The sequence below is a fragment of the Giraffa tippelskirchi genome, chromosome 2 (genome assembly GCF_054371585.1).
Source record: "Giraffa tippelskirchi isolate mGirTip1 chromosome 2, T2T-mGirTip1v1.2.pri, whole genome shotgun sequence".
Lineage (NCBI taxonomy): Eukaryota > Metazoa > Chordata > Mammalia > Artiodactyla > Giraffidae > Giraffa > Giraffa tippelskirchi.
The window spans coordinates 95,728,284-95,756,235 of NC_137276.1; the positions used below are offsets into that span (position 1 = coordinate 95,728,284).

The following is a 27,952-nucleotide window of genomic DNA, read 5'->3' on the forward strand; positions in this document are numbered from 1 at the left end:
TTTTTAAAAAATAGATTTCATCTTGGGTATGGTTTTATCTCTTAAACTGGTGGAATCTTCCTCTTCCTCTTCTCTGCCCTTTTTTTTGTTTGTTTTAATATCATTAACTTGTTGAAGAAAACGATCGGTTGTCTTGGAGATGTACGTGCTAGATTTGTCTATTTGCTTCCTTATTATGTCATTTAATTTATTCTTCTGTCTCCTGTATTCCCTCTAAACTAGAAGTTAAATCTAAATTCAGATGCAAGTATTTTTGATGACATACTTCATAGGTGATAATTTATTCTTCTAATAATAACATATATGTCTAGTAGAGCTTCTCTCAGGGATGCTAAGATTGTTCAGGGGTTTAAATAGCAACAATCTGATCCTTCTCCTGTGAAATTTCCCATCCTCTTCTCATCTGATGGTTTCACTCATTGATCTTGTTTTCAGTTCTGCTATCCCTTTTTTTCTTTTTCTTTTTTTCTTGCTGGAGTTCTTCCATTAGAAAAAGAACCTTTCCTATTGAGTAGAGACTATCTGGTTGCCCTGTATGGTTTGTTACAGGGAAGGTGAGAGCAGTGCTCTGTTCTTTCATTTTAATTCTTATTTTTTAGAGTAAGCAGTTAATGATCAGTTGTAAGTCTAGTTGGGAAATAACACAGATCTGTAAAGAAAAGAAAGAAGAGATATTGCAGAGATGGACAGGAATTGTCTATACCGATTGACTGTAGATGTTGAAAGAAGGAGAGAAGTCAAAGATAGCCAGATTTCAAGCTAGATTTGGGGAAAGAGACAGGAGGAGGATGGATTATCTATGAACATGTACTTAGACATCTTCTGTCAGCCACATAGATACATCATGCCTGTTGTTTAGTTGCTAAGTTGTGTCTGACTCTTTGCAACCCCAAGGCCCTCCAGTTTCCTCTGTCCATGGGATTTCCTAGGCAAGAACACTGGGGTGGGTTACAATTTCCTTCTCCAGGGGATCTTCCTGACCCAGGGATCAAACCCACATCTCCTGCGTTGCAGGTGGATTCTTTACTTCTGAGCCACCAGGGAAGCCCCATTAGGCCTACAGTTAGAAAGGCCCAACTCCATAGAGCTTTAAAGTTTAGACAGAGAAAGAAAAGGCAGAAGAGGAGTTAAGTTTGGGTGTCAGGCTAACTGAGGAACAAGAATGTTTGAAGGAGAGGATGGTGAGAAGTTTTATATGCCTCCTCATCGATTTGTGTTTGCCTTCCTACTGTCTTATTTGCTCAATTGCTGGTTTGACACAGAGTAAGTCTTCCTTAAAAGTTTATTGACGGTAGAGGTAATAGTCATTCAGAATGAATGAAGTTTGTCATGCAGGAAAAATAGAAATAGGATAGTAGCATTGGGGAACGAGGGAGGTGAGAGGGTTTGTAAAGTATATAAAGGAAATTAAAACACATTTGCAGAATAATATGAAAGCTGGTATGTGTTGGGATGGGGAAAGTTGAAGGGAAAGAACAATTCAGAAAGTTATAATGTTAAAAGCACAACTGGTTGAATTAATTCTAAAAAAAGGAGATGGGTGAGTAATTTTCCCAAGACAAGAGTGAAATACTAAAAATTCTTGCTTTAAAAAGAATAGTATGTGAAAGTGTAGTGTTATTTTATTTTTCTTTGAGGATATTTTTTAAATTAGAAAAGCGCTGCATGCCTACAAAAATTCAAACAATATAAAAGTATATAAAGTAATATATTATAAACCTGCTTACTTCTCCTAATTCCATATCCTGGAGATAACCACTTTTAACAGTTTGGTTTATGTTCTTCCTAGTGTTTCACAGCAATAGTGCTATTGACTTTTTGGGTGGGACCATTCTTCATTGTAGGGCATGATGAGCATTCATTTGTTCATTAATGAACTTTTAAGCATCGTTGCCCCCTCCCCAACTATTTAGTGTGACAACCAGTACCATCCTCCAGTTTGGGCAATATTATCCCTCAGTTAAGAAGCCATATAGTTCATTTTCAGTACATAGACTCATATACACCCACTTTCTTTAAAAAATAGTTATACATTTGGCTATGCAACATTAATTTTTTCTACAAATTTACATTATCTCTTCTAATGCCTCCTCATTTTCTATAATATGGATGTGCCATTATTTAACTTTTCCCTTGTTGAAGAATGTGTAGGTTGTGTCTGAGTTTTCACTCACAATGCAGTGAACAACTTTGTTCATCTTAAGTGATAGCCTTGGGCAAATGTTTCTGTGGGAGTGATTGTTAAAGGCAGAACTGCTTGATCAAAGAGAATATACATTTAATATGTTGAGATTTAATGTCTGTGGTTATTTAAAAATGTATATATTAAAATTAAAATATATGGCATAGTAGGATACTTCTTGCAAAAATCACTTAAATTTTTTATGGATTTGCAGATATTTATCACTATAATTTGAAATTGAATAGAGACAATAGTAAATGTTCCAATACCACATTTTGAAAATAACTCATCTGTTTTCTAGGTTGCTTTGCCTTATTGATTATTATGAATCTAAAATTAGAAAATTTCATAAACAAAGGTATGACTTGTCCTGTATTACAATTTTAAAAGTAATTATCAAGTTGTGAATTACAACAAGTTTCTATGGCCTTTTGAAACATTAAATATGCTTTAAAAATCTACTGGATATGTGTATAATTTACCTAAAATGTAACTACAAATTCCTTTTTATAAAGAATCTTGAAGACTGTACTTTACCACTTACATTAAAATCCATTGTTGCATTTATATTAAAATATGATATTTAATAGTCACTAAGTATTGGTCACAGAAGAAATAGTATTTTTATTTTGTTGAGGTATTATGATTTGTTCTACTGATGTCATCTAGCCACTAGATAGTTACTGAGTATATCAACACTGTGTAGGATTGGATTAGCTTCCTAATTAAGTAGTATGTAGATTTATGAGATAAAGATAAAACATTATAGTGCAAAATCAAGTATATAGAATAAAGCACAGTTATCACCTCTGATTAAAGAAATAAGGATAAAATTTAAAATGATGGTCTTTGACTAACCAAAAATTGCTGTAAGATATCTAAGGCCAAATAATCTAAAGTGCTTTAATATAAATATCTAAGGCCTTTACTATAAAGGCTATTTTGTTTCACTGTTTATAAATGGAACAGTTCTTTTAACAAATATTTATTTAAGCACCTACTTTCTGCCGTGTTCTGTTTTTAGTACTGAACAGATAAACTAGATAAACATCAAATGACATCAGGGACCTTCTCTTTTCAAATGAAGCTGTCTTTTAAGATGGTAGACATGGTGTTAGATTCTGTAGAGATAGGAAAATGTTTTGAACGTGATTCTTACCTCCTAGGAGTTTGCATCTAGTAAAGGAGATTAAATGTAAGCACATTTAATAGTTAAGAAAAATAATGTGAGACTTAAAAGACACTAATATATAATGTCACAATAAAAGTAATTACTAAAAACTGTACAGTCAGTCAGTAATACAGGAGTTGATAACAGGAACAAATTGATTCTGGGTGGAGTAATCAGGGAAGCCATTACAAAACAGATAGGGGTTGTGCTTGAGCTTGAATAAGTACAATTTGGGAAAGCAGAAAGGCAAAAAAAAAGACTACTTGTATGCTATGAGCAAAAGTTCATAGATGTAAAAGAGTAGGCTTTTTTTTTTCTTTTTTTTCTTTTTATTCCTTTTTTTCGGGGTATTGGGAAAAGTTTTCAATTAGCAATAATCGTGCCTCGGATAAACCTCATTGGCTACGATACTGCCACTGCGCAAAGCTAAGAGTAGGCTTTTTAATGGCACTATAATTAAGCCAATTTCTCTGACTTTTAAGGGATTTGTTGATATATTCATAGATAGAGGTAGTAACCTATGGAGAGCAGTCATTCCCATGGAGGACCAAGAGTAAGCTATAAATGAACAACAAGACATCATTGGCCTTGGAAAGAAGGAAGGTACTGTTTCCTTTGATATAGAAAACCTGGGTGATGGGGTTATAGGTATGTATGTTAGGGTTCTGGCAAGAAACAGAACCAGTAGAATGTACACTTATATACAGAGAGTGAACTGTCTTAAAGGAATAGGTTCATGTGATTGTGAAACTGGCGTGCAGGCTGGAGACCCAGGGAAGAGTTGATGTTGCAGTGTTGAGGCTGAAGGCAATCTGGAGGCAGAATACCTCTCTTCTTGGAGGTTTCAGTCTTGCCTTCTAAGCTCTTTAACTAATTGCACAGGGCTCACCCATATTGTGAAGGGTAATCTGCTTTATTCAAAGTCTATTGGTTTAAATGTTTGTCACATCTAAAAAATAACCTCACGGCAGTGTTTAGACTGGTGTTTAACCACGTAGCAGGGCACCGTAGTCTAGCCAAGTTCACACTAAAATGAACAATCACAGTATGTCAGAATAAAGAGAAGCAAAATGAAGAATTTCGTAGCTTGAGAGGTTATAGATTGGTATGCTCACAGAAAATCAAAATGAGTAAAGCAGGTTAGGTGGGAACTGTGCCAAATTGGAGAGCTGTCTTAAAGGGGCCATTTATTATATACTCTAGCCAGTTGATGCCATGCAGTAATGTGAGCTCACTGTGGCTAAATCTGCTTTTTTGAGACGTTAGAAGGTTAGGTTTATAAATGAAATCAGATTTTTAATGTTTGCAATTAAAACTGAGTGCTCTTAAAAATATTATATGGTCCAGACTGAATATTATCTGCAACCTTTACTCTGTATCTTTAGTGAATTCTAATGTAGATTCAGGAGTTGGATAACTTTTTTCCTGTAAAGGGCTAGACTGTATTTTAGGCATTTCAATCTGTAGTCGCTTGCAACTGCTCAACTCTGTTACAGCATGAAATCAGCCGTAGATAGTAAGTAAATGAACTGACATGTCCATGTTCCATAAAACATTAGTTAAAAAAAACCCTGCTGGCTGTAGCCTACAGGCAGCAGATTGCTGACCCCCGATCTAGATGATGAAGAGAGCATTTGGGATTTGAAGTCAGAGTAGAGAAGATTTAGTGTAGCTATCTTTGAAATGTCTCAGGTAGCATGTGGTGTGAGAGATTGCCTCTGAAGTTACGTAAACTGGGGTCCTCTAACTAAAAATAATAAAAGGATTGAGGCTATTTGAAGATGTTGTTAAATTTGGTTGTCATGAGTTTATAGTGAACATCTGGGATTAAGGAATGAAATCTTGAGGGAAAGGAATTACTTTTTTGCTTAACAATCCCATCATCATTGGTCTAACTAAAGTGAAGTACTTTGGCTTGTACAAATGATGCCTAGGTCAGATACTTGGATTGAATGTCTCCCAGTAAGGGAGAAAAGATATAGGAAGAAAATAGGGACTGCATTATACACAATATTCTCACAGATGAAAAAGTAGAAGTCATTTATACTTTGCAGTGATGAAGAGTCTGTCCTAAGGAGAGGGTTTTTCATTGTTCATTGAATGAACAAAACTTAACAGTCTCTTTCTAAGAGTAAATAACTTGATAGATTGTAGCAACTTCAAGGTGGATTTTGAGATCTACAAGTAGGATATTAGTATCACCTGAAGAAGCAGGCGAACTCTAAAAAGAGGGTGTAAGAATTAACTGACAAGTATTATATTACTTGAAAGAAGTGAAAGAGAAGAGAAAATGAAGGAAGATGGGTTATGATTTGGAGGTCTAAGTGGGATAAATAGGAGGCACAGGAGAAGGATGTATATGCCTGTAGAGCTAGGGGAGCAAGACAAAGGGACATGGGCCTCTTGCAGAGGTAGAAGCACTCTGCTTAACACCCTTTTTTAAAGGGCAGTGTTGTCCAAAGTTTTTCTCATCACGAAACACAGAAAGTGGTGTTTTTATACCACACTGGGGTAAATGGCTCAAGAACTCTGGCCAGTTGTCTTGAGTGCTTAGCATATTTGTAATATCTTGGCACAGCGCACCTATGACACACCACCTGGACCCTCTACTTTAGGGCACAGGCTTGAGAACGCCTCCAGAGAGCTTGTGAAAGGCAATTTCTGGATACTATGGACTAGTTTTCCTTTCTGCCACCATACATGAGAAAACTCAGGGAAAGCAGAGGAAGCCGCAATCAAGGCAACAGAAATTTGAATGCAAGTATTAAGCAGTTGGAAGTCTTAGAAAACTGCAAACATGCTACAATTCCTGAAACAGAGGAAAATTAAGTTTTAAAATGATAGATTCTCAACTCTGTTACTTTACCTATTTTTCTTTACCCAGTGTTAATATATCAACATAGATTACATGGAATATTTTGCTAGCTTTTTCTATTAGTATTTCCCTGACTTGGTAGATAGGATTAAAGAACAAAGAAAAGTAACATAGGAATAACAACTACAAGACTCAGATTGAGTTTCTTTGAGATGTTAGAGACATGTGAAAAGTCACCTCAGGGAAAATAGCTCTATAATGAATTAGTAAAGTGAAGTCTTCTTGTCTAATTCCATCCTTCTCTTTAGATAGAAATTTTTTAAGTGTTGTGAAATGGAAGCAGGTAACTTTGAGGTTCACCTCTGAACATGATTCAGATTAGGGAAGAAAATAAAATACAAGATTTCTCTAGTTTTGCTCTTTCTCTCCACCCCCAAGAAGCATAATGTTCAACACTGGGTCCCTCCTGAGGCTTCTGGAGGCCATTGGAGAAAGGGTGGGAGGAATTTGGCTGTGGGGATCCCATGTCCAAATGAGAATTGTAGATGTTTAAAGTTATGTTTTTACTTGAAGAAAACCACAGAATCTGTCAATGCTAAATAAAGGGCTCTAGGAAAATAAAGTGAGGATTCTTCACTGAAGCTCATTTCCTTTTAGGTCTGCATAAATTTAAAATTGGTCTCCTCTACTATATTAGGTTTCTCTTGAGAGAACAAGATAGCCATAATGGCAGGTATTTTAGAGTGTATATAGAAAATGATCTGAGTATACAGGCTTTGAAGCCAGCGAGATTTCAATTTGAATCTCATCACTACTGCTTACTATTTGAGAGACTTTGAGCAAATTTAAATAACTCCTCTAAATGTTCCTCACCTAATAAATTGAAATAGTTTGTATAATAATACCTCTATCTTGTTGTTGTTGAGTCGCTAAGTCGTGTCTGACTCTTCACGGCCCCATGGACTGTAGCCAGCCAGGCCCCTCTGTCCGTGGGATTATCCAGGCAAGATTACTGGAACAGGTTGCCATTTCCTTCTCCATACATCTATCTTAGTACTTTTTATATAGAAGCTGCCCAGTATCCTTATTTGGTCATGGTCATTTGTTAAAGACTAGCATGTTTTAGAAGGTCTGAGAAATATGTTAGTACAGCTGTCTTGAATAGAAATGTAATGAAAACCACATATATAATTTTTCATTTTTCATGTAGCCAAGTTAAAAAGTAAAAAGAGACCAGTGAAATACATTTTCGTACATTTTATTTAATATCTGAAATGTTGCCATTTCAACATGTAATCGATGATATTATTAGATATTTCACATTATTTTTTTTTATTCTAAGCCATTGAAATTTGGTATTTTATAGCACACCTCAATTCAAACGCTAAATTTTCATCAGAGGTATTTGATCTGTATTTAGATTTCATGAAATCTAGTTCAAAATAGACTTATATACCCAGATTGTTCTATACATACCTGAAAGTTCTCTAGCAACTAAGGCAAGTACAAAAATTTTTTTCCTTTAATATTTACATCTACATTTGTACAACTGACTCATCTTTTTTAGAATAATTGGTTTGACTAAATTAAGGATTAAAAACTATACCCAACTTAAATTCACTAACTTCTGTTTAATTCAGAAGGATGTTGCAAAATTGAAAAGCAACTCTAAATCTGTCAGTAGCAAGAAACTTCAAACTTTGAAGTTTTCTTATAGTTTTTACAACCAATATATTTACACTGTGGATTAAAACTAAAATCTTCTATATATTATTAATATTGGAAAAACATGTATGAAGTCAATATTGATTTGTATTATAAAGTTTCATTTCAATTAAATTCTCATAACCTATTAGCTAGACACAAACATGCCTTTTTTTCTTTGGAGCTTCAAACTTTGCTTACTCATATATAGAGTGATACAAGTGAGAAGGCTTCCCTAGTAGCTCAGTTGGTAAAGAGTCTGCCTACAGTGCAGGAGACCCAGGTTTGATCCCTGGGTCGGGAAGATTCCCTGGAGAAGGAAATGGCAAACCACTCCATTATTGCCTGGAAAATCCCATGGACAGAGGAGCCTGGTGGGCTACAGTCCATAGGTCACTCGAGTCAGACATGACTTAGTGACTAAACCACCACCACACCATTTTGTGTGTTTGAGCATTTGGCAAGTACTTTTTTTCCAAGAAAATTTTGAATTCAGGTTAACAGTATAGTTAGTCTTTGTAACTTTTCCATGACTCAACCAATAAGCATTGAGAAAAAACATGAAAGATGGTTAAAGTCATTGTTTTCTGTTTGCTTCAATGGTCCTACAAACTGGCATAGCATTTATACATGTGCTGTATAATTTTAACAACTGAATTCATGACACTCACAGTCTGCTTCAAAAAACTAGCAGATTTCCAATATGTCTTACACAGTATAGCAAAGCAGTGAGAAATGTCAGTCTTTTAAAAATCCTAGTAAATTTAAATTTCTGATGTTACAGAGCTACCTTCTGTTGTGGAAAAATGAAAAAGGTTGTTTCATGTCTTGGTGAAATTTTTCTTTGATTGATATGTAAAATTCAAAGATGTGCCATAAGTCAGATTTTTTTTTTAAGCCTCCAGTTGTCAACATTTCTTAATAAATCTGGAGGTCCTCTGATGACAGAACATCCCCACAGTGTTAATTGAGCATTTGATTCATCTAAAAATAAATGTAATTTTCTTAAATTAAATCAGTTGCTCTTTGGTCTTATAAGAAAGTTCTTGTATTCTCCAGGCAGTTGTTTGTGGGCTTAATTGAAGATCTTTCCTTTTTTTTTTATAAAAATGTTTTAGTTTTCTCATAATTTTGCAGCAAAATTTTCATAGAAAATAATTTATTTCATGTAAGAATAGTTTCTGTTTTTGTGTAAGACCTCAAAATGTTTTGTTGCTGGCCAAAGTTATAAGCTCAGATTTTGCTAAAAACTTATTTTAGAAGGTTTTTTGTGTGGTTAATTTTGATTTTGGTGACTTTGATTCTCTTTTGACTGTTGAGAGGAAATTTCTTAATGTAGCCATTATGTATTTGCTGAAAATAACTTTCCTATTGTTATCTACTTTATTATCCTAAAACATTTTTTATTTAACAACTTTTTAAAATAGCAGCTTTATTGAGATGTAATTCACATGCCATAAAATTCACCGTTTTAAAGTATGACTGAGTAGTTTTAGAATATTCACAAATTGTGTCACCATCTCTGCAATCAGTTTTAGAACATGGGGATCATCCACTGAGAAACAGAAAACGCCATACCCATTAGCAGTCACTCTCTGCCCTGAGCCCCTCTTTTGCTGCAATCCAACATCACAAAATATGCAATTCCATTTACATGAAATGTCCTGAATATACAATCCATAAAAAAAAGAAAATAGATGAGTAGTTGCCTAGGAGTTGGATTGTAGTGGAGTAGGGACTCAGGGTAGAGAGTAAATGGAAAGTAATTGCTAATGGGATGGTGTTTCTCCATGGGGTGATGAACATGTTCTAACATTGATTGTGGAGGGACTTCCCTGGTGCTCCAGTGGTTAAGACTCCCTGCTTCCAATATTGGGTGCATGGATTTGATCCCTGGTTGGGGAACTAAAATCCCATGTGCTGCATGGCATGGCCAGAATATAAATAAAATTGATTATGGAGATAGTGGCACAACTTTATGAATATCCTAAAGTAATATCTCAAAGGACTAATGATTAGTGTCTTTTATATGTTTACTGTTCATTTGCATATCTTGTTTGGGGGAAATGCCTACTGATGTCCTTTACCCATTTTTAAATTGAGTTTTTTGTCTTTTTGTCAAATTATGAGTTATTTATTAATTCTGGATACAAGTTCTTTATCAAGTTTGCAAATATTTTGCCCCATTCTGTAAATTTTCTTTTTTTTTTTCCCTTGATGATGTCCTTTGAAGCTCAGAACTGTTTTACTTTTCTTGAAGTCCTGTTTATCTGGTTTTTTTTCCTTTCATCTCTTCTGAACCAACAGCTTTTCCAGTTTGTTCTGCAGTAAATTACAGTAGCATTCATCAGGAAATTTGTGACACATTCTTTCAGTCTCTTTTGTTTACTGTTTCAATTATTTTACTGCCTCAGATGTTATCATCTCCACTTGATTTTTTAAAAAAATCTGTCCATAATTATTTTAAAACTAAAAGCCTTAGTTCTTATAATTAAAATAATAAATATATCAATTATCAATTATGATTTATATAGGTATCTCCATAAATATAGTATCAGAACAAACAGTGTTATATTGGTATCATTCTGATTGAATCAATCCATTGATCCTGACTAGACTGGTGGTGAGTTTGTATTAATATATGGTACTACAAACCACACACGCACTCAGTGTACAACCCAGGCCGCAACATTAATACCTTAACATGATGCATCAAAGTGGAAGGTTGTCCTAAACAATAAAGTTGTGTTTAACAGAAGAATATTTTACACTGCTTCACCTTTAAAATTTTAATTAAAATGAAATAGAATTAAAAGTCTAGTTCTTCAGTTGCACTAGCCATATTTCAAGTACTCATTGCCTGTATGTACCTAGTGTTTATTGTCTCGGACAGTCCAGTATTAGTGTTATCAGGAGTTTTAAAAACATTAATACTGATTTGCTAGTACTTCATAGCTCACACAGTGTTTTGATGTCTTTTATTTACTTTTAAAACCAATTTTGTGAGGTAGATGTAATAGAATTATCTCTGTTCTACAGATGAGAAGAAAAATTCTGAGAGACTGACTTACCCAAATAATACAACTCGTTAATGAAGATGTCAAGACTTGAACCAGGGCCACTAAATTTGTGGCTTTGTCCACTTATACTCTGTATTTTTTGATATAGTTTTTTGTGATCTAAAAGTACTGGAAGGAGAAAACAATATTCTTTGTTCATTCAACAAGTGTTTTTCTACTTCTTAAGCCCTCTATGGATCTTAAATTCCACTTAAGGCATTAGTGAACAAATGTAGACTGTAGTACTAATTAGTAAGTAGTATGTTCTAATACAATTTTCTGTAAGAATAAGTAGGAAATTTGGTTTAAGTTTTTATGTTGAGGTTATGAAGCCCTTATTGTATTGATTTAATTTTTGTTAGCTAGATTTTTTTTTCCTTTGGAGATAATTTTTTCATAAATACACTACATGTATTTTTTCATAGGCAATATAAAGAAGATGAAAGTCAGTCAGAAGAAGAAGATTATAGAAGCCTGAGTGCTTCACCCACTTATAATGGCCTTCTAATGGTATGGGAGACTATATGACAGATAAATACTTTTTAATAAAGTAAAATAATAATCTAATCTCTTAGGAAAGTTAACTGTTTATTAACTACATTGCAGTCATTACAGAATCAACTTAAGGAATCAAAATCTAAGATAGATGTACTTTTAAGTGAAAAGCTGAATCTTCAAAAAGATTTGGAAACCAGGTGAGAGAAACTTGTCATTTTTATTTAACTTTTATTTAAGCAAATACTGGAATTTTGAGTGTTAAATCAGTCATCCTATCCTCTTTACTCTGAAACTAATATAGGGGACCTCATATTTGTATACTCATTTTAGTCATTGGTCTCTCATATGATAGAAAGAACAAAAATACATATGTAAACAAGGGGAGTGAGAAAATAGGAAGAAGATAAAACTGGCTAGGAACTCAGAATAGATTCAGCCTACACCAGTAGGTTTCCCTTTCACAAATTATTTTTATTTTAATTTTTCCAAATTACTCTAGAATGTCTTATTTCATCATATACATGTGTTGTGGGAAGGGAGAAAAATTTGAAAGTTTAAATGGCATACAACAGAAAGGTTTATTTATATACAGCATACTACCACAGAAGGAAGGCACTCTACATGCTGACAGAAAGTAATAATGAATGCACACTGTTGAGACTTTTTTCGCTCATCAAATATTTGTTGGATACCTATTGTAAGTTAGACATGGTCCTAAGTTCTGGGATCATATATAATGAACAAAACAAATATCTTGTTCTTGTAAAGCTTATACTTTAATGGAGAGGAAACTGATACCTACAATAAAAACCATTTCTGTAAGGTTTAAAAGCTGCCACATAGTAATGTGTAAATTTATGGTTATATAAATATGAGGGGAAAATTTGTAAAACATGCATGGGTAAATGAACAACGAATTTGGGCTAGTGGTTACCTGTGGTATGGGAAGTGAAAGTGAAAGTCGCTCAGTTGTGTCCGACTCTTTGTGACCTCATGGACTATACAGTCCATGGAATTCTCCAGACCAGAATACTGGAGTGGGTAGCCATTCCCTTCTCCAGGAAGTCTTCCCAAACCAGGGATCAAACCCAGGTCTCCCTCATTACAGGCAGATTCTTTACCATCTAAGCCACAAGGGAAGCCCTAGAATACTGGAATGGGTACCTATCCCTTCTCCAGCGGATCTTCCCAACCCAGGAATCGAACTGGGGTCTCCTGCATTGCAAGTGGATTCTTTACCAGCTGAGCCACCAGGGAAGCCTGTGGTATGGGAAGGAGAGAGCAATGGCAGTAATTAGGTACACGGAGCTTGAAGTACCTGTATAAAGTTTTAGTTAAAAGATTTTAAACAGATTACTATTCAGCTTTGATAGAGCTTGAGGCATGGACACACCACCATTTGTTTTACTCTATTCTTGTTTGTGCATTTGAGATAATTCACTATAAAAGCAAGTAATAGGTTAATAACAATAAAAGTGGGTAGAAAGTTTTGAATAGGGGATACACAGAAGAAGAAATCCAATGGCCAATAAATACCTCATTAGCAGTTACGAAATATTTTAAGAATTTTTAAGCATATTTATGACAAGTAATAGAGTATACTTTATTATTATTAAATATCTTGATAGTTTTATTAAGTAAATTGACTGTGTTCAACATGATTTATTTTCTGCAGGCCCACACAGCATGAATTAAGACTTTATAAACAACAAGTGAAGAAACTGGAGAAAGCCCTTAAGAAAAACATCAAGTAATTGTATTTTACCATAGTTATAAATTTATTAGGATTTTATGTCTTATTATTTATTTTTATTAACCTGTCAACTTACCTCATAGTGGCTGTGGCTTAAAATTACCGGGTTGATGGGCAGGGCGGGGGTGGGGGGAAGGGGTGGGGAGAAGACTTTAAAAAGGGATATTTCTGGTTCCACAGTTTAAAAAGTTTCTACTGAAATGGATTTGGCTATATATTCATCTTAAATAAGAACAAGGAAAAGGTAATTGTCTGATATAATAAAAGGCAAAGATTTTAATTAGTTGACTTTGGAAGTCATAGAGAAATTGCAAGAGAATCATTGAAATTAGAGGTGACAAGGCCCAAATTTTTGTTGGTGGTAGTGATGACCTGAATAATACATAGCCTTATCATATTTTAAAGCTTAAAATATCAGAATGAATGCAGTGAGCCATTCATATCCACCACTTCTCTTTTATGACTTTGAAAAGCACATACTCACAGGAATTTCAACAAGTTGGTCCTCAAATAGTGATAGTATTTTCTGAAGATTAGCTATGTCTACTCTTTGATTCAAGGGAATGGGACTTGAAGTAGTGTGGTGAGCATGGGGATGAGATTTTTTTTAAATGATATGAGTTAATATATGCATTAGATATATTAAATCAGTTGTATTAGCCTGTGTTGGTTCAATTTTCAGCAACAGCTACGTTTCCTTTTTCTTTATGGTAACACATGCCACAGTGAAAGGCAAGTATTCTGGCCATCCAGGAATTACATATTGAGTTAAGATAGTAGGGAAGGAAAACTAAAAGATAAAAGAGAAATGGAAGGTTCAGAAAGGTTGCATTCATTCATTGAATTAGTATTTTTTTCCCTTCCTACTATTGTTTAACATTTTAGGTACTTATAGTACCTCTTCCTATCTGTTTGGCATTCTAGATACTGAAATTACAGTGGTAAAACAAAAAGAAAGGTTCCTGTTCTCATGAAGCTTTTGTAAAGGGCAATGAAAAAAATAAGACAATTTTGATATAGTATAAGTGAAAATGTGTTAGTCTCTCAGTTGTGTCGAACTCTTTGTGACCCCATGGACTGTAGCCCACCAGGCTCCTCTGTCCATAGGGTTTTCCAGGCAAGAATGCTGAAGTAGGTAGCCATTCCCTTCTCCAGGGGATCTTCCCGACCCGGAGATTGAACCCAGGTCTCCTGCATTGCAGGCAGATTCTTTACCATCTGAGCCAACAGGGGAGCCCATATAGTGTAAGTAGCAAAGGTAAAATAGTGTGAGAGTTGCTATTGTACAAGTTTGGACAAGAGGTGGTGGTGACATGGTCAAAGGTGGCAGGAGTGGAGGTAGTAAGAAGTATTTGGAATATTGGAGGTAGAACTTGGTGATCAGACTTAGTGATGGATTGAGGATGGATTAGGGGTATAGGCAGTTGAGGGGGAAAAGATTAAGACTCAAAAAGATAAAAAAAATAAACTTAATCAGGACTAATTTTTAGTTCTGAATAACGAGGTAGTTGTTGGAACATTAACTGAGGTAGGAAAATTGGTTAAGGAGCACCTGAGAAGAGGAATATGTTAGGTGGACAAAAAGTCAGAGGAGAAAGTGTAGAGGAGGAAAACTTCACAACCCTCTTAGGGTCTCTGGCTGGGCCTGAAAATTAAACTGACAAAGACAGATTAACATGAAAAATGTATAAATCTATTTAATATAAGTTTTACCTGACCTGAGAAGAAATGAAGACTTGAAGAAACAGTTAGGCCTGAGCATTTTAATACTAAGTTTGATCAAGAGTGGAAAGTTGGAAAATGTAATAGTACATCTTCCATCATGTACTGAGGATATAAGCTGAGGGTAATAAACTGGGAAAAGTTTGGATTCCCCTTCTTCAGAGACAAAGATGCTTCTTTGCCCTGGAGTACAAAGAGGGCAGCTTGTTACCCTCCTTGAGGGTACCCTCACATGAGGGTCTGCTAGTCTGCTTCAGGGAAAAAGGGGGAGGTCAGAGAGTTCTTCCTGCATGTGTATCAATTCTCAAATTCCTTCTGTTTAAAACATTTCTTATGTCAAAATGACACATTTTTGTTTTGGCCATACCATGTTGCTTGTGGGGTCTCAGTTCCCTGACCAGGGATTGAACGTGGGGCAAGGCAGTGAAAGCCTGGAATCCACTAGGCCACCAGGAGCTCCCTTAAAGTTGCATATTTTGGAGTGGCATGTCCTGATCCCTTCAATGGACTTTTATTGACTTATTGTAAGTGTATCAGTGAACATAATACACACATAAATGCTTACACATATAGTCATAGAGGTACCTAGTCATTCCTCATTATTTGCAGATTGCATATTTGTGAATTTGCCTACCTGCTGTACTTTGTTTTTAATCCTCAAATAAGTAGTGGTGGCACTTGCACAGCTATTCGTGGACATGCCTAGTATACACATTTTCAGCTATTGAACAAGGTGATGCTCTGCCTGCATTTCCGCTTTCATGATGTAAACAGTCATTGTTTCTATTGTCACATGCCACTTGTAGTTTTCCACTTTTTGCTTTTTATTGATGATTTCTCCAAGATGATCCCAAGCATGGTGTTGAAGTACAATCTAATGTTCTACACACAAGAAGGCTCTGATGTACCTTACAGAGAATGTGTTAGAGAAACTTCATTTAGGCATAAGTTATGGTGCTGTTAGCTATGAGTCCAATGTTAATGAAACAACAATATTAAAAAAAGATCTTTAAACATTAACACAGATAAGACAAGGTTATATATCGATCACTTGAGGAAAATGTGACCAGAGAGGCATGCAGGAACCTGATCCTGTATTTCCCCTAGGAGCAGTGGTTCAGTCCTCACAAATTCAGTGTATACAGTAACTTTATTGAATATAACTGCCATGAATAATGAGAATTTACTGTATATGTATTTTTTGTTGTTCATTTGTGCTGTGATTTTTAGAGTGACTTTTCACTATTAGACTTTAAAATTGTGATTCAGAACCAATCCTAGCTGTATTTTTCTATTGAATTTTGAAGAAATGATTTGTGTTTTTAGAAATTTATATTTGGAATTTAAACTTCTGTAGTATCTAGATGTGAAACAGAATTAAGAATGTTAGATAAACTTGCCCATATTGCACAGGTGGCATGTGGAAGAACTTGGAAAGAAATCAGACCCACACCTAAGCATTTGGACTCTCAAACTCACACTAATAATAATTAAAACCAAACAAAAACCCAATGAAAAGAACTTTTTTAATGTAAAACTTCAAATTTTTATTTTTTGCAGGGGCAGAGGTAGAATTATTTTCAAAGAACTACTGATGTTAAGGAATAATTAGAAATAAAAATCTGTCAACCCAGTGAATATTCTCCACATGTGTAGGGGAAAAAAAAAGTTTTATGTAACAGTTGGACTAAATATCGAGCCAGACTGCGATGTGCATTAGAGGCATTATGCTAAAGAGATTGCAAAGACAGAAGGAAATCTCACCCTTTAATATAGCCAGGCAGATATGCAGTCCATTATATACATGTGAATTATCTTTAACCAAAGGAAAAATTTACATCTTGTGACAAGGGGGAAGTTACAACTTAGAGCCAGGATCCTAGGCTAAGCTCCAGTAGGGAAAAGGAGACAAGGCACCCTCTTCCTTGATGTCCTTATTTCAAAGAGATGGTTCTAAGGCTTCCAAGACACTGCTAATTTTAAGCAGGAGGCTTATTTAAATTTTAACAGGATCTACATACTTAGAAAGGATTTACAACTACAGGTTTTCTAAAGGAAATGCTACAAGAAAAGGAGGGGAAAGTCTCTTTCCCTTTTATAACCAGAGAAAATTAAATTTTTTCTTTAGATCTGGATTTACTTTTCAACTAATCAGTCTTCGATATCAAATGATATTAATTTAACATAGCTTGTTTGAGCTAATATTATAAGCAAGTTGGTTATGAAGTTCTGTTGCTAAGAAGTAATCAAATAGATATTCCGGTGCAAGATAGCCAAAGGTACTACACTAATTCCATTTAATTTTTTCAGTGGTATTTATATTTTGTTAGAAGAAAATAAAATCAGAGTCTTGTCACCCTCGTGTTGAGCTGGCAGAAGTTGAGGTGGTCAGTTAGAATAAGCCAAACAAATTAGTCATCAAGGCCTTATTCACTTCAATAATATAACAAGAGGCCAAAGAGAAAAGGGCTGGATCCTCAGCATCCCATTTTTCCCCATGAAATGGCACCCAGCAAGTGTCAGTCAGTGATATGGTGCACAGATGACTCCTGTGGCTTCATAGGCTAGGGAAAGGGCAGGATATGGAAACATACCTGAGTCAAAGTGAAAAAAGTGTTTCAGTTAGGGCTCCCCATCCATCCCCTAAACAGAATTCCAGAATGGGAGTCACCATGAGATTATGAAAAGACTTCAGCAGACACAGTTAAAAGCTAAAAAGTGTCTGCACATGGAAACTTAGGGGGATGGCTATAGAAAACAGGACATAACAGTGTTTTTTTAAGTTGGAAGGGCAGTTTCCTGGATTTCCCAGACTCCACAGAGAAACATAGCTATTGCTGCTGGCTATGTGGAATGAGTATCTGCTAAGTATGTGAAGAATTCCTTAGCCATTTGGGGGGATTTTTATGGCCTTCAGGTTCTGCTCACCACTCTGGAGACTACAAAACAATCCTGGAATATTTCTAAGTGCAGCATAGTCTGCTCAAACACAGGTTTCTAAAACACCAATTAAGTCAAATGCAATTGAAAAGTAAGGGAATGATTAGATTAACATAGTAGTTGCATTGTTTTCATATGATTTTTTCCCCCATGGTAAAAGGAATATAGTACAGACTTTGGAAAGGGGAAAGCTTTGCTAGTATGTAGGCACCTGCCCTTTCAGCTCTGTTTTAAGAACATTTAAAATGATAACCTGTACCCAAGGCTCCCTCCCTGACCCTCAGCATTAGAGACTGGAGGCTGGAGGCAAGTTGTACTTCTTTCCTCACCTGTTGTAACCTTGGCTTCTTTAGCCAGGAGCTCCCCTTCCATCTTCGTAGTCTTGGCATCCTCAAGCAAACATGTCTGTTCTGTTGGCTATGGATTTTGTAATGTTGGAGACAACCTCTAGACATACTTGACCTGTTTAACTTATCTCTAGGCACCAATTATTATTTTTTGTTAGTTGTCTAGTTGCATCAGTTTTTAAATAGTCTGATTTCTAACACTTACTTTTCTCCTGACCGCTGTTATTTTCACATGTGTGGTTTTGCCGAATACAAAGGTTTTCAGAAGTACTATGCTATGGCAGATATTTACTGTGAGACTAGCTGAACCAAAGGTCAGTTTCCCATAAGTTCCTAGATTTTACTAATCCTTAACTTCTGTAATTATAGAAAAACAGTGGGATTAAACACATTAATACATGTGAAGTGCTTCGAAAAGTACCTTCAGAGAGACGGTTCTCAATAAATACTAATTATTATCATCACCAGGCTCCCAAATATGTTGTCATTGTTATTAAATTAAGGGTATCTCTCACTTTACCTAGTTATTTGAATCACATTTCATTTCCCAGAGTGACTGTAGCTAGTACATGCAATGACATGTTTAGGTTACTGTCCTGGCAGCTAAACTGTTGTATATCCATAGTATAATGTTAATCACACTTGTAAACAGTTTGTTGAGAAGTTAAACTTTTTCACCTGAATGCGAGGTTAATATGTAAATTCAGATATGTCCGTTTACTTGTTGTCCTCCTAGAGAGCTGTTGGCTTTTCTATGTTACTTTTGTTTTCTAGACAGTATGCTTTTGGCACTGCTTTTAGGCAAAACTGTCAAGTATATTAATATGGCTAATAGATGAGAAGTCAAATGGAAACCATACAAAAAAGATGTTAATGATCTTAACACCTTAACATAAGATTAATGATCTTAACATGTTAATGATCATTAACACCAGATGTTAATGTTAATCACAGTGGTGTGATTACTCACCTAGAGCCAAACATCCTGGAGTGTGAAGTCAAGTGGGCCTTAGGAAGTATTACTACGAACAAAGGAAGTGGAGGGGATGGAATTCCAACTGAGTTATTTCAAATCTTAAAAGATGATGCCGTTAAAGTGCTGCATTCAGTATGCCAACAAATTTGGAAAACTCAGCAGTGGCAACAGGACTGGAAAAAGTCAGTTTTCATTCCAGTACCAAAGAAGGGCAATGCCAAAGAATGTTCAAACTACCACACAACTGTGCTCATTTCACATGCTAGCAAGGTAATACTCAAAATCCTTCAAGCTAGGCTTCAACAGTATGTGAACTGAGAACTTCCAGATGTACAACCTGGATTTAGATAGAGGAACTGGAGATCAAATTGCCAACATCCGTTGGATCATTGAAAAAGCAAGAGAGTTCCAGAAAAACATCTACTTCTGCTTTATTGACTACACCAAAGCCTTTGACTGTGCGGATCACAACAAACTGTGGAAAATTGTTAAAGAGATAGGAATACCCCTTACCTGCCTCCACAGAAACCTATAGGCAAGTCAAGAAACAACAATTAGAACTGGACATGGAACAGACTGGTTCCAAATTGGGAGAGGAATATGTCAGGGCTGTATATTGTCACCCTGCTTATTTAACTTATATGCAGAGTACATCATGTGAAATGCTAGACTGGATGAAGCTAAAGCTGGAATCAAGATTGCCTGGAGAAATATCAATAACCTCAGGTATGCAGATGACACTATCCTAATGGCAAAAAGTGAAGAGGAACTAAAGAGCCTCTTGATGAAGGTGACAGAGGAGAGTGAAAAAGCTGGCTTAAAACTCAACATTAAAAAAACAAAGATCATCTGGTCCCATCACTTCATGGCAAATAGATGGGGGAGAAATGGAAACAGTGACAGATTTTATTTTCTTGGGCTCCAAAATCACTGCCAACGGTGACTTCAACCATGAAATTAAAAGATGCTTGCTCCTTGGAAGAAAAGCTATGACAATTCTAGACAGTGTATTAAAAAGCAGAGACATCACTTTGCTGACAAAGGTCTGTCTAGTCAAAGCTATGCTTTTTCCAATAGTCATGTATGGATGTGAGAGTTGGACCATAAAGAAGGCTAAATGCCGAAGAATTGATGCTTTTGAACTGTGGTGCTGGAGGAGACTCTTCAGAGTCCCTTGGACTGCAAGGAGATCAAACCAGTCAATCTTAAAGGAAATCAGTCCTGAATATTTATTGGAAGGACTGATGCTGAAGCTGAAGCTCCAATACTTTGGCCACCTGACATGAAGAGCCAACTCATTAGAAAAGACCCTGATGCTGGGAAAGATTGAAGGCAGGAGGAGAAGAGGATGGCAGAAGATGAGATGGTAGGATGGCATCACTGATTCAGCGGACATGAGTATGAGCAAACTCCAGGAACTTGTGCAGGACAGGGAAGCATGGCATGCTGCAGTTCATGGGGTCACAAAGAACCATACACAGCTGAGCAACTGAACAACAAAACAAGTGAAAAATAGATTGTGAGGTCTTTGTGTCTACTAGAGGAAAGAGGTTGATTATCTAGAGTTAATTCTGTTAATTTTTTTTTGGACATATGTCCTCCAGAGAGCACAGAAAAACAGTTGAGTGAATATCAAGGGGAATACATGTGAATGGAGGAGATAATTGTAGTGTGGTAATAAGAGATGACATAAGAAAGGAGTCAGGAATATTGGATTAGGACTGACAGCATAAAGTTCAAATGTTAACACATGGAGATTAGATTTAGTTCACAAAGCAAAAAACAATGGGAAAGCTATTGTTTTTTAGTAGGAAAATGACATAGAATATTACTTCTGTTTTACGAACAGCAAGTCAAGCTTATTAATGAATGAGTCATGGAATCAGTTTAATGGGTTACAGTTCCTCAGGAAACTGATAGGCATACTCAGATTTAAGATGTTTAATTTGAAGTGGGTTTAATAAGAGACTTTTTTCTAAGGCAGGTGATGGGGGAGAAATGTCTACTACACCTGACTTTTAGAGCTATTTGGATATCTATAAGTGGATACACTCATACGTTTTTAGGTTTTTGGACAGAGATTCTCCCCTAGAGTTCTGGTAGCCACCTGGGACAATGGTCTCTGAGTTTTCATGCCCTCTTGATTAGCAGGTTTCACTGTTGTCTTCTCTTTGGCACCAGTGGAATATGAAGAAGAAAGGACCAAGCTGTCTAGTTCTTGCTGTTGCAGTGCCCAAACTGTTTACCCTGCCCACTGTTTATTGATGCCCTTACAACATCAAGCTTGGAGCACCTTGGAAGTTGTTTTCATCCTTTATTGTAGTTCTTCCCTATTCTGTTCTTTGTTAAGTGTTGGGGAATGGATAGAGCTTTTCTTCATCAGTCTGATTCTTTTGTTTTCAGGAATTCCTTCTATATTGTGTCTATTGAGAGGGTCTTCTCATTTTCTAGTGACAATATGGCTTAAATTAAAAATGTATATATGATTATATGCATGTGTGTGCATGCACATACATATATGTAAAATGACAGAGTTATCGGGAGGGTAGCTGGATCATTGGCTTATTTTGTCATCTTAATCCACTGTTTAGTAAAGTGTATGTATTATCTTGGTTTTTTTTCCCCTTTAGATTACAGAATATTATCAGTCAAAGAAAGGCTGAGGACAAAGAAGGAAAAGATGACCCCAGCAAAGATAACCAGCAGCAGGCTCTGATTGACCAGAGATACTTTCAGGTATTGAACAGTTGACATAAAGACTGGTGTTTACAGTGAAGCTTAGTTAAGAATCACAGTATAATAAATTATCAGTTAGTAAGGAATACTTGTATATTTTATTTGCATAAGCTTACTGTGTCTTGTCTTGCCATACCTAATTGCTAAAAGTTGGTACCTTGACTTAGAATTGTCCCTTGAAAAGAGACTTTGGTCTAGTTCAAAGTAGAGCAGTAAAAACCTGACAAGATTTTAATAGATACCATAATCCTTTTCTTTACTGTCCCTGCTTAAGCCATTTCTCTTGTTTCCTTTTCTATCTTTTTGTTTTTGCTGTTGTTGATACTATTATTATATAAGTAAATCTATTTCTTAAGGTCCTTGTATACTTTTTAAAAATTTGTATGTTTCAGTTCAGTTCAGTCACTCAGTTGTGTCCGACTCTTGGCGACCCCATGAACCGCAGCACGCCAGGCCTCCCTGTCCATCACCAACTCCCATAGTCGACCCAAACCCATGGCCATTGAGTAGGTGATGCCATCCAACCATCTCATCCTCTGTCATCCCCTTCTCCTCCTTCCCTCAATCTTTCCCAGCATTAGGATCCTTTCCAATGAGTCAGCTCTTCACATCAGGTGGCCAAAGTATTGGAGTTTCAGCTTCAACATCAGTCCTTCCAATGAACGCCCAGGACTGATCTCCTTTAGGATGGACTGGTTGGATCTCCTTGCAGTCCAAGGAACTCTCAAGAGTCTCCCCCAACACCACAGTTCAAAAGCATCAGTTCTTCTGCGCTCAGCTTTCTTTATAGAATTTATATATTTGTATGTTTAGTCCACCTGAAACTTAATTTTCTTTGTGGTATGATATAGCAATTTAACCTACTTGATTTATAGACCATCTATTATTGAGCAAATGAGTAGTTAAGCCTGGTAGTTTACAGACTGAGCTGGGCCTGCACTCATATTTTACTGGGCTCTTACAGGTTTTTTTAAACTTTGAATTAATTACTAATTTTTTTAATTAAGAGATTTTATTTGAGTCCTTATTTCTAGTTTCTCTTAAGAAGTCAAAGGATCTGGCAACAAATTCATGCATAGTGGTTACCAGTGCAGAACTAGGCCTTGCCCCTGTCATGCATGGCCGTGTGCTCCTCAGTTAGCCACAGTCCCATGCCATCCTTGCTTCACTTATTTGTGCTCTTCCTTGGCTTCTATAGGCATTTGAGTTTGCAGTTTCTCATAGACCATTCTTTCTCTACTTTATTGAAATTGAAATGTTTGTCCTCTACCATATTCCCTTAGATGCATAGATTTATTTCTAGACTCCGTAGTGTCTCATTTCTATACTAATTTCTGTAGTTTTGGTCGGCTTTGATACCTTTTGGGGTATTCTTTTAAATTTTTTTCTTGGATATATTTTTAGCACATTTGTTCTATATGAACAATATCAAACTCAAAAACAGATCCCACTGAGATGAGCTGACATTGAATTAACTTTTAGATTAAATTTGGAAAAATAACACATTTAGAGTTGTGAATCATCTCACTCAGAAATAGGCAAACCATTCAATATTATGGTAATCCAAGTCTATACCCCGACCAGTATCGCCGAAGAAGCTGAAGTTGAACGGTTCTATGAAGACCTACAAGACCTTCTAGAACTAACACCCAAAAAAGATGTCCTTTTCATTATAGGGGACTGGAATGCAAAAGTAGGAAGTCAAGAAACACCTGGCGTAACAGGCAAGTTTGGCCTTGGAGTACAGAATGAAGCAGGGCAAAGGCTAATAGAGTTTTGCCACGAGAACGCACTGGTAATAGCAAACACCCTATTCCAACAACACAAGAGAAGACTCTACACGTGGACATCACCAGATGGTCAACACCGAAATCAGATTGATTATATTCTTTGCAGCCAAAGATGGAGAAGGTCTATACAGTCAGCAAAAACAAGACCAGGAGCAGACTGTGTTTCAGATCATGAACTACTTATTGCCAAATTCAGACTTAAATTGAAGAAAGTAGGGAAAACCACTAGACCATTCAGGTATGACCTAGATCAAATCCCTTATGAGTATACAGTGGAAGTGACAAATAGATTTAAGGGACTAGACCTGATAGAGTGCCTGATGAACTATGGACAGAGGTTCGTGACATTGTACAGGAGACAGGGATCAAGAAAATCCCTATGGAAAAGAAATGCAAAAAAGCAAAATGGCTGTCTGAGGAGGCCTTACAGATAGCTGAGAAGAGAAGAGAAGCAAAAAGCAAAGGAGAAAAGGAAAGATATTCCCATCTCAATGCAGAGTTCCAAAGAATAGCAAGGAGAGATAAGAAAGCCTTCCTCAGCGATCAGTGCAAAGAAATAGAGGAAAACAACAGATTGGGAAAGACTAGAGATCTCTTCAAGAAAATTAGAGATACCAAAGGAACATTTCATGCAAAGATAGGCTCGATAAAGGACAGAAATGGTATGGACCTAACAGAAGCAGAAGATATTAAGAAGAGGTGGCAAGAATACACAGAAGAACTGTACGAAAAAGATCTTCACGACCCAGATAATCACGATGGTGTGATCACTCACCTAGAGCCAGACATCCTGGAATGTGAAGTCAAGTGGGCCTTAGAAAACATCACTACGAACAAAGCTAGTGGAGGTGATGGAATTCCAGTTGAGCTATTTGAAATCCTCAAAGGTGATGCTGTGAAAAGTGCTGCACTCGATATGCCAGCAAATTTGGAAAACTCAGCAGTGGCCACGGGACTGGAAAAGGTCAGTTTTCGTTCCAATCCCAAAGAAAGGCAATGCCAAAGAATGCTCAAACTATCACACAATTGCACTCATCTCATATGCTAGTAAAGTAATGCTTCTCTAAGCCAGGCTTCAGCAATACGTAAACCGTGAACTTCCAGATGTTCAAGCTGGTTTTAGAAAAGGCAGAGGAACCAGAGATCAAATTGCCAATATCCGCTGGATCGTCGAAAAAGCAAGAGAGTTCCAGAAAAACATCTATTTCTGCTGTATTGACTATGCCAAAGCCTTTGACTGTGTGGATCACAATAAACTGTGGAAAATTCTGGAAGAGATGAGAATACCAGACCATCTGACCTGTCTCTTGAGAAACCTGTATGCAGGTCAGGAAGCAACAGTTAGAACTGGACATGGAACAACAGACTGGCTCCAAATAGGAAAAGGAGTACGTCAAGACTGTCTATTGTCACCCTGCTTATTTAACTTATATGCAGAGTACATCACGAGAAACGCTGGGCTGGAAGAAACACAAGCTGGAATCAAGATTGCTGGGAGAAATATCAATAACCTGATATATGCGGATGACACCACCCTTATGGCAGAGAGTGAAGAGGAACTAAAGAGCCTCTTGATGAAGGTGAAGGAGGAGAGTGAAAAAGTTGGCTTAAAGCTCAACGTTCAGAAAACTTAAGATCATGGCATCTGGTCCCATCACTCCATGGGAAATAGATGGGGAAACAGTGGAAACAATGTCAGACTTTATTTTTTGGGGTTCCAGAATCACTGCTGATGGTGACTGCAGCCATGAAATTAAAAGACGCTTACTCCTTGGAAGGAAGGTTATGGCCAACCTAGGTAGCATATTTAAAAGCAGAGACATTACTTTGCCAACAAAAGTCCGTCTAGTCAAGGCTGTGGTTTTTCCAGTGGTCATGTATGGATGTGAGAGTTGGACGGTGAAGAAAGCTGAGCACCGCAGAATTGATGCTTTTGAACTGTGGTGTTGGAGAAGACTCTTGAGAGTCCCTTGGACTGCAAGGAGATCCAATCAATCCAGCCTAAAAGAGATCAATCCTGGGTGTTCATTGGAAGGTCTGATGTTGAAGCTGAAACTCCAATACTTTGGCCACCTCATGCGAAGGGTTGACTCATTGGAAAAGACCCTAATGCTGGGTAGGATTGGGGGCGGGAGGAGAAGGGGACGACAGAGGATGAGATGGTTGGATGGCATCACCGACTCGATGAACATGGGTTTGGGTAGACTCTGGGAGTTGGTGATGGACAGGGAGGCCTGGCGTGCTGCAATTCATGGGGTCGCAAAGAGGCGGACACGACTGAGCGACTGAACTGAACTGACTCAGAAATATGTCTCTAATTTTATTTGGGTCTTCCTATGTACCTTTTAATTAAGTTTTGTATCTTTTTAAGTTTAGCTCTTGCATATTTTTTGTTCTGTTTCCTAGGTTATCTAGTTATCTTATAACTTTTATTTCTATTATGAATTGGGGCCCTTTTTCCATTACATTTTTAAATTGATTGTTGCTGGTTCTTTGTACATCTCTGTGTTGATATTATGTCCAAGCACCTTTGTGAAAATTGTGGGGTTTTTTTTGTAGTATAATTGTTTCACCATGTTGTGTTGGTTTCTGCTGTACAATGAAAGGAATCAGCTATATATATACATACATCCCTTCCCTCTTGGACCTCCCTCCTACCCCCACCCCCCCATCCCACCCATCTAGGTAATCAAAGAACACCAAGCTGAGAAAAGACGACAGAATGTTAACAGTTATTGAATCTTGGTTTATATGGGTATTTGTGACTGGGCCACAGGGTGTCCACATATTTGGTCAAACATTATTCTGGATTCATCTGAGAATACTTATGAATGAGAGGAGAAAATCTTTTTTCACTATACCTGTTAATAAGGACCACCACAAGTGGTTTGCTTAAACTGGCAAAGCCAGTAATATACCTTCACTGTCATGCCTCAGGAGTATATTAGTTCTTCATGTTATATACCTCAGGATGTATCAGCCCCTATGTTATAATTTAGTTCACAGGGATCTTGATCACTTTTCCCTTCTATAAGATATTACACTGGCCCATTACATTGATGACAATATGCTGATTAGACCTACTGAGCAAGAAGTAGCAAATTATTGGTATTTGCATGTTAAAGGATGGGAAATAAATCTAACAAAAATGCAGGGACCTTCTACCATAGTGAAACTTCTAGGGCTCAAGTGGTGTGGGCATGTCAAAATATCGTGTTTAAGGTAAAGGATAAGTTGTTCCTCGGGCACCTCTAACAACCAAAAAAGTGGCACAGCACCCAGTGGGTCTCTTTGCATTTTGGAGGTAGCATATTCCTCCTGTGATGTGTTCCTCCCACCCATTTACTGAGTGATCTGAAAAGGTGCTAGTTTTGAGTGTGGCTCAGAACAAGAGAAGGCTCTGCATCGGTCCAGACTGCTGTGCAAGCTGCTCTGCCATTTGGGCCACAGGACCCTGGAGGTCCATAGTGGCTTAGACTGTCCTAGCAGACAGGGATGCTGCTTGGAGCCCTTGGTGGCCCCTGTAGGTGAGTCACAAGTCAGATCCTTAGAGTTTTGGAGAAAAATCCTTTCATTCTTTGCAAATAACTACTTTCCTCTTAAGAAATAGCTCTTGGCCTGCTACTGGGTCTGAGTAGAGACTGAAGGCTTAACAGTGGGCCACCAACCTACCATGTGACCTGAATTACCCATTATGAACTGGGTGTTATTTGACCCACCAGCCATAAAGTTGGATGAGCACAGCATTGAATGAAGATAGAATACTATACTATACTATACTCTGGTAGTTGGTGATGGACAGGGAAGCCTGGTGTGCTTGCTGCAGTCCATGGGGTGGCAAAGAGTCGGACACAACTGAGTGACTGAACTGAACTGAATTTTATATCATAGTTTTTTTTAATTATTACATATTTATTTATTCATTTATTTATTTTTGACTGTGCTGTGTCTTTGTTGATGCACACAGGGCTTCTCTAGTTGGCAGTGAGTGAGGGGCTACTCTCTAGTTGTGATAAATGAGCTTCTCGTTGTGGTGGCTTCTCTTGTTGTGGAGCACAGGCTCTAGGTGCGAGGGCTTCAGTAATTGCACCACACAGGTTCTAGAGCACGGGCTCAGTAGTTGTGGCACGTGGACTTAGTTGTCCTGTGGCATGTGGAATCTTCCTGGACCAGGGATTGAACCTGTGTCCCCTGCATTGGCAGGTGGATTCTTAACCAGTGGACCACCAGGGAAGTCCTATATCACTGTTTTTAACTTA

At 37.0% G+C, this 27,952-nt stretch overlaps 1 protein-coding gene and 1 pseudogene across 43 annotated transcripts in view; one reads left to right on the forward strand and one right to left on the reverse strand.

The window, feature by feature from the left end:
• Positions 1-27,952, forward strand: part of CEP70 (centrosomal protein 70) — a 119,837-nt gene that overhangs the window by 54,828 nt on the left and 37,057 nt on the right. For 25 of the 43 annotated variants that reach the window (XM_081574060.1, XM_081574062.1, XM_081574070.1 and 22 more), the window contains 5 exons: positions 2,484-2,540; positions 11,357-11,441; positions 11,538-11,626; positions 13,105-13,179; positions 21,798-21,903. In XM_081574060.1, the coding sequence (XP_081430186.1) occupies positions 2,484-2,540; positions 11,357-11,441; positions 11,538-11,626; positions 13,105-13,179; positions 21,798-21,903 (412 nt within the window). The remainder of the gene's footprint in view (positions 1-2,483; positions 2,541-11,356; positions 11,442-11,537; positions 11,627-13,104; positions 13,180-21,797; positions 21,904-27,952) is intronic. The other 18 variants (XM_081574082.1, XM_081574065.1, XM_081574087.1 and 15 more) reach the window with 1 other exon arrangement.
• LOC145540091 (U4 spliceosomal RNA) lies at positions 3,623-3,781 on the reverse strand (annotated as a pseudogene).